The 15,702-nt window shown below is 40.4% G+C and overlaps 1 protein-coding gene across 2 annotated transcripts in view; it reads left to right on the top strand.

Moving 5' to 3' along the window:
• The window catches only part of Rora (RAR related orphan receptor A), a 674,381-nt gene that overhangs the window by 503,868 nt on the left and 154,811 nt on the right, over positions 1 to 15,702 (top strand). For both annotated transcript variants that reach the window (XM_021237123.2, XM_087199153.1), the window contains exon 2: positions 3,242 to 3,271. In XM_021237123.2, coding sequence (XP_021092782.1) covers positions 3,242 to 3,271 — 30 coding nt within the window. The remainder of the gene's footprint in view (positions 1 to 3,241; positions 3,272 to 15,702) is intronic.

Genomic DNA, 15,702 nt, shown 5'->3' with positions numbered 1-15,702 from the left:
TAGAATTAGGGATATTTCCCGCCTTAATACTCATGGTGATTTGTCTTTAGGAAACTTAAGTCTCCCAAGAAATCTCCATTCACAGCTGCTGCTGGTGGTGGTAGCATTTAATTTAGAGAAGTTTTTTTCCAAAGGTCTTCCCTTCCACTTAAGAGGAAAATTTCAGAAAGAATAACTGTTGTGATCTGGCTGAGGCTGAGCTCTCTTCTTGGTGAGAAAGATGGGAAATCTTGGAACCTCTGAAAAAATGAGAGAGGAAAGGGAAGACTCATAGCATATGTGAAGGCAAAACATAGCTGCTGGTAGCAAGAAGGGCACAGAGCTGGTTGTGAAGGAAGGTGCTGGGGCACAAGGGTAGGTAATTCAAGATTCCTGGCAGGATGTTCTCGTTCTTCTGGAATATTCTGGAATATTCTCCATTCAACTCAAAATGTCTTCTAGTTAGAGAAGCTGTGGTTTCTATGTGTTTGCACCAGTATCTGTTTTAGTACATCTTTCACCTAAGCCCAGATGAGGTCAGGGATAGGGCCACCAAGTTTAAATTATTTACAGAGCTGGCTCTTGAGAGATATGCACGTGGAAGTCAGTCCTTTCTTGAATATTTATTCTTTTGAGAAGTACTACCTATACCGGGTTTTAAAGACTTGTCATGGGCATTTTTGCAATCCAAAATTAACTTTACAGAGAAAATATTTTTCTTAGTTTCTCTGAGAAATGAAAAGGATGTTTTCTGCTCATATGTATATGGGTGGTGTGTGTACATGTGTATGTATATCTGTATCTGTACTCTTATAGGGTTATTTGCTATAAAGTACTATAGAAAGGAGGGACACAAATTCCACCCATTAGTGTGATCAGGGTTGTTTGCCAAGGAAAATAAAAGGGATTTCCAAAAAATTTCTGAATATTCCACAAAATTTATCTTTTGTGTGCATTGCTTTTATTTGTTCACTTTTTCTGGAAAAAATAGAATTCCGTAGTCAAAATGACTACTAAGAAAAAATAAGCAATATAATACAGTCATAGCTGTATAACTAAGAATTATAGTGCACCTTCTAAAAAAATTGCTTTTCTAACAGAGATGTGTATTTAAGCTTTTCTCCACTCTTCTTAAAAAGGTATATTAATTGATTAATGTGTCTTCATTGAATATAACAAATATAATCTATGTCATATTTATATAAGTTAGGGCTGCCAGATAAAATATCAGGTGCCAAGTAAAATTTGAATTGAAGATAAACAATAAATTAGTATCTGAAATTCAGATTTAACTGGGCAATTCTGAAAATTATCTCTAAAATCAGGCAACCTCAATATAAGCATAACCTCGAGTTGCTTGTATTAACCTTTGACAGTTTTACAAAACTATAGGCCTGAGAGTCTGCACCATTGCTGGCGGGCTTTCTCCAGGAGATAGATATGCAAAGCTTTAGCTCCATGCCTACTCCTGTGACCTCCAACATCGGGCAGCTTTATTGGAAAGAATTTCAAAATCTATTATCAGTGTAATCATCATGAAAATATTTGATGAGAACACCATATCACGCTGTATAGTAAATTTAAGTAGAAAAGTCAAAGCAGTGGTATTTTCACAAGGGCCCTGGATATCAGGAGAAAATAGTTCCACACTCAGCGAATATAGATAGGTCTGTTCGGGGCTGTGTTAAATCCAATTGTGTGGCGGTTTTGAATAATCAAGAGTGACGGTCTAAGCACTTTCTCTCCAAAGTGATTTTACAGAAAGCACCATTTCCTAAGGAAATACACCCTGAGCTCCCACAGTGGTGAAAGAGCACTAATGTTTCAATTTATTGGGGTTGGTGTCAGGAGCTAGAGTTGCAAACTGTATTCAGATGTTAAATTTTACTCACTGTTGCTATTGGGGGCAGTAGCTTTCCCATGCTAAAGGTTCCTTCAAAAAATTCTTAGTTTCGATGTGACAGCGCCTTCAAAAATCTTTGCAGAAAGTTCTAACTTCACTTTGCAAAGCCAACTCAAACATAATGAAAAACAATATAGCCTTCCTTAATAAAACGAAGGAGGAAAAAAGGAATTTGAGTTGGGCTATGTAATTTCAGCTTCCCTAAATACGGCCTTTGGAAAAGAGTGGAGGGAACAAGTGTGTGATTTTGGTCTTAGACCACAACTTTGGAACTAATCTTTTTTTCTTAATGTCCACCATGGATTTTCATGACAGATTTCTTCCTTGGACACCATGTTCCATAGTTCAGTAGTAGATCTGAGCAGAGTGCCAAATGTTTCAACAACTTTTGCTTGCCACATGAGGGTTAAATACTTTTCTTAATAACTCAAAAGAAAAAAAATTATTTTCAAGGTTTACCACAGTTCGTAGTCACAAGCTAGATGTTTTCAACAGTTTGATTACTTTGGGCCTATTTAGTCTGGGGAATATCTCCCAAGAAGAATGAAGCATAAAATGAGTGGCGAATGTGGCGATTCTGAACCAGAGGTGGTAGGCTTTGCGTTGAAGCATGGGTGTCTGCTGTCTCTTTCGGCCCTCAGGTGCCAAGTACCACTGAGCAACACTTGTCACCTGCCATCTGTCAATCATCCCCCAAACATCAAGCGTGCTGACTCATGAATCCTCCATGTTTTCATGCTGTTCTATCTCATGCATTTTGGTGCCATTTACGGAGAGGTTCCAGTCATTCCCCTTCTTGGCTGTATGCGCACAGATACTTAGGTACATTTTGTGGCTGTATTTTCCCTCACCGTTAAAAGTTACATTTCACATGAGCAGGAAGAGCCCTTTTCATTAAAAAGCTAACATAAAATAAATAAATAAAAAGCTAACACAGACTCAATGGCCGTGCCAAATTAATTGCTCTGTTGCTCAACTGACTCTTGTCTTAGATTGGCATCGCTCTTTTGTACCTTAAATCTTTCCCAGTCTGCCTATAAACGCAATTGTCTCCCCTACTTCCAATAAAGAAATTAGATCCTTCTCTCATCCTGTTTCACTCTGTTTCATTACTGTCTGCTATTTCTTTTTTCCACAGAACCTTGCACACCAGTGGGTGACGCTCATAGTCTGTCATTCACAGGTACATATGGCTTTGGGTCGGTCTGGTGTCCCTGCCATACAAAATTAAAACTAATCTCACCTCTCCATCCCCATCTGAGCATGATGTCTTTCGAGCACACTCTGAATGATGTATATTCATTCAAAGGAGTACACGCAGGATACTTTCTTACCTTTGCATTATTTCTTCTCTTGCAGGTATCTCAGTAACGAAGAAGACGCATACATGTAAGTAATGCTTCTTTTATTTTGTCCAAAGTTTTCTGAAGAGTTGGAATTCACATATGTCTGGCTGCTGTGACCCTTCAAGTATAAACTAATGTTTCAGCTGTGATCCATGGTCAACAAAGGTCTTCTTTTCAACCTGTGCTGGTCAGAAGTGGCCCATATCCACCTGTTTGTACTGAGTGTGTGTTGAAGAGAGGCTAAACGTACTCTGATGGATTCTAATGTTCCATGTCACTTAGCCAGAGGATCAGTTACTTACTGATCACCCTTCCTCTAGATTCTTCTTAGGAAAGTTGGTATGTTTCCAGGAAACATCACCTTGATTTCTTTTAAACTTTGATCTCCTTTTGGTTCACCAATTAGGCTGTTTTGTTCTTATGTCTGTGGAGCAGAGATATGACTGAGACTGCAGGCGCTGTGGCTGGACCATGGGCATGGCCTACGAGGGCCCCAGGAGATGGACTTGGTAGTTTGAGATGGAAATGTGTACTGGATTTCTGCTCTGTATTCATCCCATTTCTCAGGTTAAATTGCTTCATCATTTGCCTTCATTCCAGCTACACCATAAGTTTACAAACTCATGAAAGGTGTCGTGATTTGCAATCTGAGAAATCATGTTTGACTGTGCCTTGAACCTCAGGATGAAATAATATATCACCGATGCAGGCAGTCAACTTTCACCGTACTTGATCAGCATATTATATAGGCTTTGAATTAATGGCGTCATTAGAAGTGGGTGACTGTTTTAGTACACAGACATGTGCTACCGTACCTATGAGATGTGCTTGGGCATCTTTCTCAGGCAAGCAGAGGAGCTAATTTTGGCACAATATAGGAACAATGAGGATATGTCCCCAAAGTTTTCTTAAGTACACTTTTTACATTTTTTATTTCATGTGAACCATTTGGGGGGAAAAAAATCTGGGTAACATCAAAGTAGTTTAGCTCGTGCCTCAGTTGATTCTTGAAATCTGCTCTTGGGTTTGTCTGTCTGTCTATCTGTATCTGTAGAAAACAAAATTACCAAAAAAAAAAAAAAAAAGCATCAAATTGCACAAGAAGCTGCCTTGAGGAGCACGGAGAGGTCCGGCCTCTACCAGATGCAAGATCAGGATGGCACCTCCCTCTCTCACTGCACAGTTCCAGTCAGCTCTCCCTCCATCAGGGTAGTCTGTGACCCTTAGCTTTTTGGGGGTTGTTTTGTCGTTGTTCTTGTTGTTCTTGCTGTTGTCAGTGCATAATTGAGCTCATGATGACTGAGAGATTGACAGTGCAGGAGACTGAAGTCCTCTGTATATCCGCAGGGCAGGCATGGTACAGAGCGCTCCCTTGCACAGCCTTGCCCATGAGCTCGTCCCTGGCCTGGAGGGACCCACTCTAGAAGTGGTAAGTAATTCAGTCTTTCTGCTAGCTCAGTCCTGGGTCTCTCCCAGGCAGGAGCTGATGATTGTGCCTACTGTGTATAGTGCTTTGGGGTATGGACTCCTGACCAGCTACCAATAAACAGAAAGCTACTGACTGTTTACATTATGACTTGGCTCTTAGATAAGTGGACAAAACCACTACTTCAACTCCAGTGGACCTGAAGAATATACCACAACTAATAAGATAACTTAAGACAGAGACCATGGATGTTAGCTAATATAGAGACAGTCCATCTATGAAGACAGTCAAGGAATTGTCAGCCGTGAAAATAACTTCATTGGCCTATTGTAGAAATAATCTGTGGTTGAGTAAAATTCATGGAAGGGTTTAGGTAACAGCATGAGAGTGGTGGTTAGCAAGGAGAAATGGATGTTCCAATAACAGGCAGTTTCACCAGGTGGGCCTTCCACCAAAGGCTTAGAGAATTTCATCAGCTGTACCTGCTTTAAAATAAAATTAAGACATATTGAGAGTGGATGGACTTTGAATGTCTTGCTAATCTTGAAGATCAGCAGGAAAAGTTTTAGACATTAAGCATGAAGTTAATGTTGAAATACTTAAAGCTCCTATATGTAATTGACAGAAAGAGTAATAGGAAATCACGTTGGTTTTTTCTGTTGATGTTTACTTTCATAATTTGGGGAAGAGGGTCACGAATAAAATGGCCCAGTGCTAAGTTGGAAAGAATAGCACCTGCATAAGACAGCTAATATAAAACTTCTCGAGGAGAAATTGAATTGTCCAAGTCCCAGGGCTGTGAAAGTCCTCCATACCACTGAACATAGAGATTGTTCTTGTCACCCAGCTTGGAAGACAGCCTATCGTATCTCTGATCTAGCAAGTCTACAGGACCCACAGTTTGTGAGGAGGGAGAAAATCAATCGGTTCTTTCTCTAATATCAGTCACCCAAATGACTTCCTCTTTAGCATCTGTCAGATTTTTCTTGAAAACTGAACTGTCCTAACTTGGCTCTAAGTTTTTTTTAAATATTATATTCGAGCTCCTCTTAAATCATCTTGACATCTGTTCTTCGAGAAGTTTCACTATCAGTGAAGTGTATGAATTCATTTTTGTACTGTCTCAAAATTTCCATTTTTAGCCAGGGTTCTGGAAACTTTGGTCCAGCCCTGACTACCTAATAATTGACAGCTGAGGTCACCTCACATTAGTGATTTCAGTCTGAGTTTCCTAACTGCCCCCACAAAGAGATTGTTCAATTTACAAATTAATATGTATAGTTGCAGAATATATTATCAGACCAGTGTGCCAGCTCATAGGCTCACCAGTCAGAGGTGCAAGACCTAAAAAATGAACCTGAGGAGTAGTGGCTCTTGATAATATTTTAGGCCACCCTGCTGTCTGGAAAGTACAGATATTGCTCCTTTGAAAGAATATTTTGAGTTAGTTGAGCCATAAATTCCCATAAGAAGACATTTGATTGCTAGGTTCCACGGACTCTATGAACATAGCCTGTGGAAAATTCATGCTCTCCTGAGTTCCTGAGAAGGATACCTTCAGTGTTTGTCTCAACTGTAGTCAGCTTTGGGAGATGATAAAGCATTGGGCTTCTTAGTACAAGGTCATCTCTCCCAAATTGGCCAAGTAATTCTTCCATTTGTGGTGTTCTGAAGTTGATGATAGGAAATATTGCTATTGGTTTTTGAAGTATGAACATTAAAAAAAAAGAGTATTTACTTGTGGGGAAGGGACATATTAGATCAATTTTACACTGTGGTGCAGAGTTTCAATCTAATTTTCATGGTGATTATCTAGCACATGGATTTGGTTGGACACTTATGAGATCGCTTTTTGCTTTGGTGTCTCCCAAGTTTTCTCTGGTTGCTTTCCTGATGAAATAGTACCATGTGGATAATGTCTTTTTCTTGGAATCAACTCCTGTTTTGGTTTTTATTGATTGCCAAAGACAACTGGTCATTCACGTTTGAGTTCTTAATCTAATTCTACTTGGATGGTTCTGCATTTACTAAAATAGTATAGGAGGATGAATATAGAGGTAAAAAATGCAATAGACCTTCCTCTCTGTTTCCACCTTCTGTGAACTATAGCATTATGGAGTTAAAAACTTCAAAGCAGATCAGAAGTTGTCTGGAAGGCCCTTATGTTATCCCAGAGTTATCAGAACACTCCCTCCTGGTCATGTGCTTTTTTCTATTCCTTATTCTCCAGTCCAGCCCTGCCCTGCCTCTTTTGTTCATACTCAGGAATCTACAAATGTTTGAAATGTGTAGCTATCTCAGTGGTGAGCAGTTGAGAAAATGTATCAGTTTAATCCCAAGTCAATTTGTCATTTTCCTCCCCAAAAAATACCAAAATAAAATATGCTTCTTAACCTTCCAAAATATTTTAATTTTAACTTAAAAAGCTATTAAAAATAACTCAGTACATTTTGAAATGTTTTCTTGTAGCAGGATAACACCTAAAATGTAGAAGTAAAGCACTGTATTATTTATAAAGAGATTTTAGTTCTCCATCGTGAAAATACATTAGCACAAATCTGAATATTTCTTTCAGAAGTAATCTTCTGCATCCATAAAAGTGTTTATTGCAATCATTTAAAGTGGAATAGGTTAATGTATTCACTTTTCACCCCCAGAGACTTGGTTTTGAATTTGACTAAGAGAAAATTAGTTTTGAGGGCTCAACCTCCTCTCCTTAGGCATTTGTTGATACCACAAAATGAGCCCAGTGATTTGTCACAATTGTTGCCATTTACTCAAGAGAACCAAAAACCGGGATAACCTTATTTTCTCATTTTCTTTTCCTTTCCTTGAGGCCATTCTTTTTTTATTGTAGATTCTCAGCAACCTCCAACTTGAGGCTCCTCCATGTAATTTTCCCAGTCCAGGAAAACCCAGGAACCATTCTTGCCGAAGCTAATGGAAGGTGATTTTTGGTAATGCAGTTAATAGGTGGCCATGACAACTCGTGTGACTCAGCATGTGACTCATGGCAGTTAGAATCTCAATGGCTGGCAGGGCGTTTCATTAGGACAGACCTGAGAAGAAACCATACAGTTCTTTTGGTACCCCTTCATCAGTATCCTGTCTACTCAATGACACATCATCAGAAAAAGGGACAGCTGGTGCTCACCAAGTGACTAGAAGATTCATTGCTAAGTTTATTACAGTTTATCCCAGACACTAAACTTAACTACTAAATGGACAGCTGTCTACTAAGACCTGCTATGTGCTGATAGGTTTTTTATCCCAAAGAGGTCAGAAACTAGTTGAGGAAAGATAATAGCGGGGAGACAAGGAGAGTAGGGCCTCATTGTAAATACTAATGTCAAGTCCAGAAGATTTGGATCATAACTGGAAAGCATGCTAAGATGGAAGCAGGGTAGAGGAGAAAAGAACGAGGGAGACCATCCTCATGCTTGTGAGCCAAGCGTGCTATAGCAGGGAAGCAAAAGATAAGGAATTAAACCTGGTCCTGAAAACTAGCCATGCTGTCCACTTCCACCAGTTCTCAGCCAGAGTGACACCTATTTAGTTCCTTCAAGATCAGCCAGTCTGAGGAAGTAAAAACCCCTCCAAAGCATCTGGAAACAAATGCCTTTTGTAGAGTCAGCCTGTGTGGCTAGAACCAAGCCCTCCTCAGCTTAACAAGATTTTTCTGTCTCATCATATTAAAGATAAATCGACTGCATTTGGCCCTGCCATTCCTTCCAAGGTAGAAGATTTTCATAGTCTTAAAAACCAAGTTCATGGTGAGGATCTATGAATTCCGTAGAAATGCTGAATATTTAGCTAAGTGTTTCCATCTGAACATCCAGTTTGTCCAAGTTTACTCAGTCAGTAGACTCCAGATTCTTGAACTGAATTTGGATAAAAAGTATTTGTGTTTTCATTTCAGATTGTAGGTTCAAATGGGTATGTGGAGGTAGGGACTGCCTCTGAAATTCATCGTCACTGCTAGCCTACTGGGTCCTGGTGTGTACTTACTAGATTTATTTCATAGTTAATAAACTCTTAGACATGATTGGATTGCACTTTAAAGAAGGGGCTAGTTGTCTATGACAGAAGTTTCCAGAACTTGTAGTTCAGTGATGATGTAGCAATGTGCGTGATGGGAACAGCAGAACTATCCACAGTTGTACCAGCAGCAGTGGAGCTGCCACCAAGATAGTCTCATATTCCAGGCCTTGTGTTTACTGCTTAAATTTACTATATCATTTAATTTCTCATGAGCTTTATTCTACTTACCCCATGTTTTAGATAAGAAAACCTATTTGAGAGATGGAATGAGTAGCTTAACTTAAAAAATGAAAAATCTTGTTTACCCACCCAGCTGGTCATGGGCAGAGCCAGGGATTTAAAAAAAAAAAGCATAATTGGCCCTTTGTGTGCATATGAGAGAGAGTCCTTGTATCTCCAGTATCAATATCAGCTAATGCTTCCAAATTACAGGTGGAAATTGAGGCCCATGTCCCACAACTGGCTAGTATGTGTCAGAGCCAGGATATAAAGGCAATCCTCGAGATGCTTCTAAAATGAGGAACTCCATTCATTAGAGTGGTTCTACCACTCCAGTACAGCATAGTCATTCCTACAGTTGACTGAGGCTTTCTTTTACCTTGCAACTACCTCACCAAATCACTTGAAGAACCAACTGATTATCTCACTAGATGAAAAAATTCATCCAGCAGAGGTGGTCTTCTGGAAACTATCCAGCCTTTCTGCTTTAAAATGACCATTACTTTTTAACACTCTAATTTAATTCAGCAAAATACTGGTGTCCACTTAATGTCACTGTAAATACAATACAGCCACAATAAAAATAACTGTTCTGAATGGTCATTGGTGTTTTGGGGAGAGCTGTATCTCCCACACTAGTAGTAATGAATTTTTCTTATGTTTCTACTGAAACAAAGCTTTTAATTGCCATCATGACATTTATAATAAATTTGTATATTGTTCTTTTGTCAAACAACCTGGTAATTCATGTGTGACTTTCAGTGCCACGTGGAGATAGTATGATTCAGGACAATGTAGTGTCCTTCAAATCTAAACCCAAATAAACAAATAAAACCCTGAAAGCTAGAAAAATACCCAGGAATGTGCACCTCTTGTAAGTGATGTAAGAGAATTAAACAACTAAGTTTTGAGGATTCTAAAGCTTACTTCCATTCAGGGTTGGATTTGGACTGGATTTATATCTGTATGCAAAGGAATAAAAACATAAAAGAAGCAGAAACACAAATGAGTTTGAAATGTGAAGAGAATGACTGCTCTATATTTACTTCCTCAGTGATGCTGTAGTTTTCAGGCTAATTTCTATATCAGTTGTATGGCCTAGAGGTCACTGTATTTGTAGCCATGTGGCCCTGTAGTTTATCATTGACGTCTACATCTGTACATGAGAGTGGCTTGGATTTTCACACCCAAGCTCTCCAGTTCTCCGTGCTCTTTGACAGCCCAGACTCCCTCTGGGTACAGAGCTGCCCACCTACTCTCCCATCTACCTAGGGACAAACTCTTCTCCCATAGAGGAGTCGTGATAGCTCTTTCCCCACTTTAATGCATTGATCAGTTAGGCTTCGCTTCTGACTCCTGATGTCTCAGTCAACAACCAAGCACAATGATTAAAACCAAGCAAACTGGGGAACAGAAAATGCTAGCCTGTGCTAGGTGAAGGTTGGGATTCAGTGAAAGGAAATTAATCCATAAATATTTTATTTTAGGTTTCATTTTGAAGGAGAACAGAATAATCTGTAAACCTATAATACCAGGACCTAAGGAAGGAAAGCAGATTGCTGCCAGTCCCCATACAACATAGGTGTGGGGACCAGGGAGACTCACTAGCTTTCTATTCCTTAACTTCTCCTGGCTTCCTAGCACTAACTGTGGCCCAGTGTAGAGTGAAAAGTGTAACTCATTCCCCAGTGTATATAACTGTTAAATGTGAAGGTGAAGGACAGGTCTATTTGCAGAACTTTAGTAATGGAAGCATTGCAGGACAAGGCAGGGCCGACTTGTGTTTAAATGGCTGGTGAGTTGGGGACACAGGTGGTTCCTGCCTTTGATTCAAAAGGATCTCAAGGATTGAGTGTGACTGATAGATCAGTGGAAGGCTCAGGGATGAGGATGTGGACCTGTTCAATTAGAGTAGAGGGTTCCCAAGGAAAAGGAGAGGCATTGGGAAGAAACAGCAGGTTTGGACTCTCTCATAACCAATAGGGAGCTACAGAATATGTGTGACTGATGCAATAACCTATAAACAATGTTTTCATGACATTGTCACTTAGCATTGCAAGAATCAGATGTTGCCTGCTTCAGTCTCCTCCTCTGAACCCAGATAAAATGCTTCTCCTTACACAGAGGTTCTCTTCTGGCTCTTCCTGTGACCGGCTATCTAGAAAGAATGCTTACTGAGCAGGAAAGATCTAGTCCAAAGCGGGAAAAGAAAGTGTCTCCCTTTTTCTTTGTCTCCACTGTTTTAACATCTAATTGTCAGGCCAGTTCTTGCCATTTCATTAAAATCAGAGGCCTGGAATGAGCAGCCAACCTTGAAAAATACATATGCACCTTGAATTTTCTGGCTAATAGTTCCCCTTGCCTGCTTTCATTCCGCAGCTAATTGGCTGGAGGTGCCTGTGACATGCTGGGAACCTATCTCTCCAACCCTTTGAACTCAGCTGCAGATAGCTTTAGAAAGATTTGAACCCCAAATTCCAAATGTTGCTCGCCCCTGAGGTCCATAGAGTAAACTACACTGATTATTATGTTTACATCCCAAAGACCATTTCCCTCCTACAGTTACACAGAGCAAGGAAAGGACAGTTTCATCCCCTTTTTCCTGATGGGTCTCTTCATTTGCAGAGAATGGGAAGGTCCAGATGAGGTATTTTCAACAGCTGTACATTCTTAAAAGTCTTCGGTATAATAAAATATATTGAGTTAATTTATCTGTCTCTGCTACACCGTATCTTTTTGTCGACAAAACTGAAAATTCACTTTCCTTTACCAAGTTGGGGCACTGAGATAACTGATTGTTACCAGGCTGTGCTGTTAGTAGACAGGATAACATGGGCGCCTCTAGAGAACGGGTGAAAACTAAACTCTGTCCCCTGAGGCCAGTGAAATAGCTGTTTGGTCCCTTGTGTGAAACTTCCTAATAACTTAACTGGGCAGCCTGTGGGTCCCTGGAGGGTCCTCCACGAGAGTATTCCCTCTCTTTGTTAAAATTGCTTATTAAAAATGATTTTATAATGAAGTTGCCTCAAATAGCAGCTCTTTTCCTGGTTGTCCTTGAAGCGGTGGTGAAGAATCTCAGAGAAAACCGACTAGGGTTTTTCTCCTTGTTAAAAAAAAACTTCGCCCTCACCGTGGTTACTCTTGATTTTTAAGGAGACAAAGCCTGTCTGACACAAGTCCCTCTCCGGTTGATTACGTCACTTGAAACGCTGTGCAAGGCATGATTGGTAGTTGAGCTTGTCGTTTGGGCTCCAGAATTGAGTTGATCTCCATGGACGGGGGTACATGTGAGTCTTCAGAGGAGACAAGACAGTCAGGCCTCCCCAGAGAGCTTCAGACACAGCCCCCAACTCCAGCAAAACAGTGATTGCAATTATGTCGTCGCTTTGGTTCTGGATTCCTTCTATCTGTAAACTAACCACTTTCCTGACATAGGGAACTGTCACAAAGAGAAATCAAACAATAAAAAACTGATATGAGATTCTTGGCTCTCAGTGCACTGTATAAATTCAGAGTGTTCTTAATATGTGTAGGAAGTTGTGAGGAAAAATCAGGTTTCTGTTGTCCATATGATCAGTGTGGCCTTTTGTCTTAAAAGAGCTTATGTGAAGGGTGCGTTTAACATAAAGAGTGACAAAGCCATTGTCATAAGGCAGTAGAGATGTCTGCCTCCCACTCAGTATCCCGTGGCCAGGCATTCTCAAACAGCAAGCCATATAAAGTTGTTAGTGACAGATACAGCTTGAAATATTTTTCTTACTTTAAGGCTTATCGGGCAGTAAAACTGCAGATGCTGGCGAAGTGGCTTCGTACTCCTTTTGCTTTGCAGGGTGAATTCAGCAGAGCACAAAAATTGGAGGCATCATTGTGAATCTTCTAGGGAGGGAGATAAGAGTCATGCCTGGTCACACTCAGACTCTCCGGGCCCTCAGGTAGTGCTGGAACTTGCTGTGAGTCTACCTCTATCTATCCCATAACTTCATGTTATGGACCTCAAATATACACAACAAAATTTATTTTTGAATAGAGCATCCACTGTCTATATTCTGTTCCCAGAATATAAGAAAGGATCGGTATCGCTACTCTTACATTCAGCAATTCTCACCACCCCCTCTCTCAACCAACACAAATGAAAGGGGGAAAAAAAAAACAGATGGTGGGCCGGGGATTTCGCTCAGCGGTGCCACCGCCTGCCTTGAAAGCGCAAGGTCCCAAGTTCGATCCCCGGTACCAAAAAAAAACCAGATGGGCTTCTCTGGACTTCCGTGGTCAGCAGGGTCTCCTGATTCCTGTCCTCAGTGGGCCTCCCATCGCCTGAACAGTCTCTGCTTTCTGATGTGGCCCTTGAGGCCCTTACAGTGTGGCTGCATCTCCTACTGTCCACTCTTCCTACTGTCTACACTGCAGGCCATGGTTGTTGTGTTGGCAGTGAGTTCCCAGAAGACTCCGCCCTGCGTCTCCTGTGTCTTGTTCTTCTTGAGATGTCTTTCGTCAGCTTCTGCCCCTCTCCACTCTCCTTAAATTCATTGCCACAGCTCCTCTACCCCCATAGTACATGGTTAAGGCCACAGTACAAAAGTACTTGGTAAATTTTTTTAAAGTACTTTGTAAAATAGCTATTGTTTATGTAGCTTTGTCCCAGTACATATTTCTTAATTATTTTTATATCCCTTGGGCCTAGTAGAGTGAGTGGTATCTAGTATGTGCTCAGTTAACATCTGTAGATGTTAACACACACACACACACAAAATTTAATGGCCAGACATTCTTCCCGTACATTTGAATTTGGAAGAAAAAAATAATAATCCCTTCATGGTTAACTACTATGAGAAAGACTAGGTATTTATTATTTGAAATAGCAAGATTTGAATTCTATTAGACTCTGATACCAAAGCTCAAATGGCTTCTTGATATTTTACCTGTGTATCTTAAGTCTCAGTTTTAGGGCCCATTGTTTCAAATTTGCCCTCAGTAGTTTGTCAGATTTAAGCCAGAATCTCATCCAGAGGTTTAAAAACACTTGTAAATCTTTCTGAAGATGAAGCACGTGTTATTTTTCAGAGTGATCTCCTAAATACCATTTGCTTTCATTATCGACACAAGCTTGCTGGGAGGCACGTGATCAGATCTGTAGGGTAAAAGCTAAAGGAATATTTTCACTTAGCGTCGGCATCCATGTAAATGTAAGTAGAAAGCTGCCTATGAGAGAAGAGGATGACCAACCTCTCAAGAGTGGAGGGTAGAATACACTATCAGGGGAAATAGCCTATGGTTTTCCAGTCTGTGAAGGAAAAAGTCATCTTAAAATGTTAAACAGCTTCTGAAGTAGATGTTCCGATAATCCCAAATCAGTTACTGAATTTTAAGATAGATTCTAGCAAAAAATGCCCCTTTTTTGTTCAAAGTCAGAACACAGGACCTTTCTGTTTGTCTGGCCTGGCGTGTAAGTATGCTTCCTTAATTTGCCAGGGACTGGTGACTTCAAAACTATCGTCCTCCTCGTAAGTGACCCCATAAAGCTGTGGTTTCTTGTACTTTTCCTTGGAATCCTTTTTTTTTAAATGTCCTTTAAGCTTCTTATACAGCTTCTTCCCTACTTTTGTTTGTAACATTTTCTTGAGTCAAAACAAGAGAAGCAAAATTATCCCCTGCAGTATCAATTCCTTGAGTGGAAACCTTGCTTACAAATGAGAAGATGAGATGTGACCCAATAAAAGAATCTATTTTAATTTTAATTTATTTCCTGGTGGCCTTTTATGCCTCCTTAGGCAATGACCTAACCAATTCTATGTTAACACTGATTTTTTTTTTCTTCCAAGGTCAAAAAGGCACTTTGAAATTATTGTAAGAGGAGGACCAATGTTTTTCGCCTGCCCTGTCAAATCTACCTCTTTATGTGAAACTGAAATCCTAGTTTTCATGACTCCACAATAATTCTTATCTCATTAGGCTTCTGTTAGGAGGAAGCTCCTAAGACCCGGATGGAAATGAACAAGAAGACCATCTCTGGGACTTCCAAGTCTCTACTTTTGGCAGAGACACTATCTCTTGTACTGTCTTTCATCCCTTCTGTCCTTTTTCAGATGGGAAAACCTTTCACACACAATGAAGAAACTGCCTTCACTTTGAGCTCAGTTTCCTACAGTGACATGCAAGCAAAGTAGAAACTGCCTAGGAGGGGTCAGCCTATGGTTTGCAAAGTTGGAAAGGAAAAGCCATTGCGTGACCACAAGCACGTCCATGCCACCATGCCCTTCCTCCACCTTCCATCCCCTCTAAAAAGAGTTCTGTCTGATATCTCTAAATCAAAGAACTTTCCGTGGCCTGATTTGTGGAAGTTACCTAATCCTGAGTATAATTGGGGTGATTTGAAAGACGGGACGATGTTCTCATTTTCATTTATGGGAGCCACTCGGGGACAGTAGCATTTAGAAGAATATCCTTTTATTGCCCTAAATTACTGTACCTGAGATTCCATTGATGTTTCTCTTAGGTTAGATTTCTTGTGAACAAAATAACTGACATGGGTCCCATTCTCATAGATTCTCCAGGGCAGCGATGAGTATCAGCAGCAATGAGTTCCCCTTTATTCTATCCTGAAATCTCTCTTAGAAGGAGGAGCTCTGGAGGGTTGGGGACATAGCAGAGGCACCTTTTCACATTCTGTATGTGACCAGAACCTCATCTTATAGTTTCCCTTATTGTCCAATCACCATTAATGGAGCTCACCTTGCAGTGCCAGACTGGGACCCATCTGGAACCAACCCTCTTGACATAAAAGCTAAGCT

The sequence above is a fragment of the Heterocephalus glaber genome, unplaced genomic scaffold, assembly GCF_053883595.1.
Source record: "Heterocephalus glaber isolate CG9 unplaced genomic scaffold, H.glaber_assembly_v1.0 deba00001689, whole genome shotgun sequence".
Taxonomy (NCBI): domain Eukaryota; kingdom Metazoa; phylum Chordata; class Mammalia; order Rodentia; family Bathyergidae; genus Heterocephalus; species Heterocephalus glaber.
The sequence above is the reverse complement of the archived record's forward strand: the minus strand, read 5'-3'. Positions and strand labels throughout refer to the sequence as shown.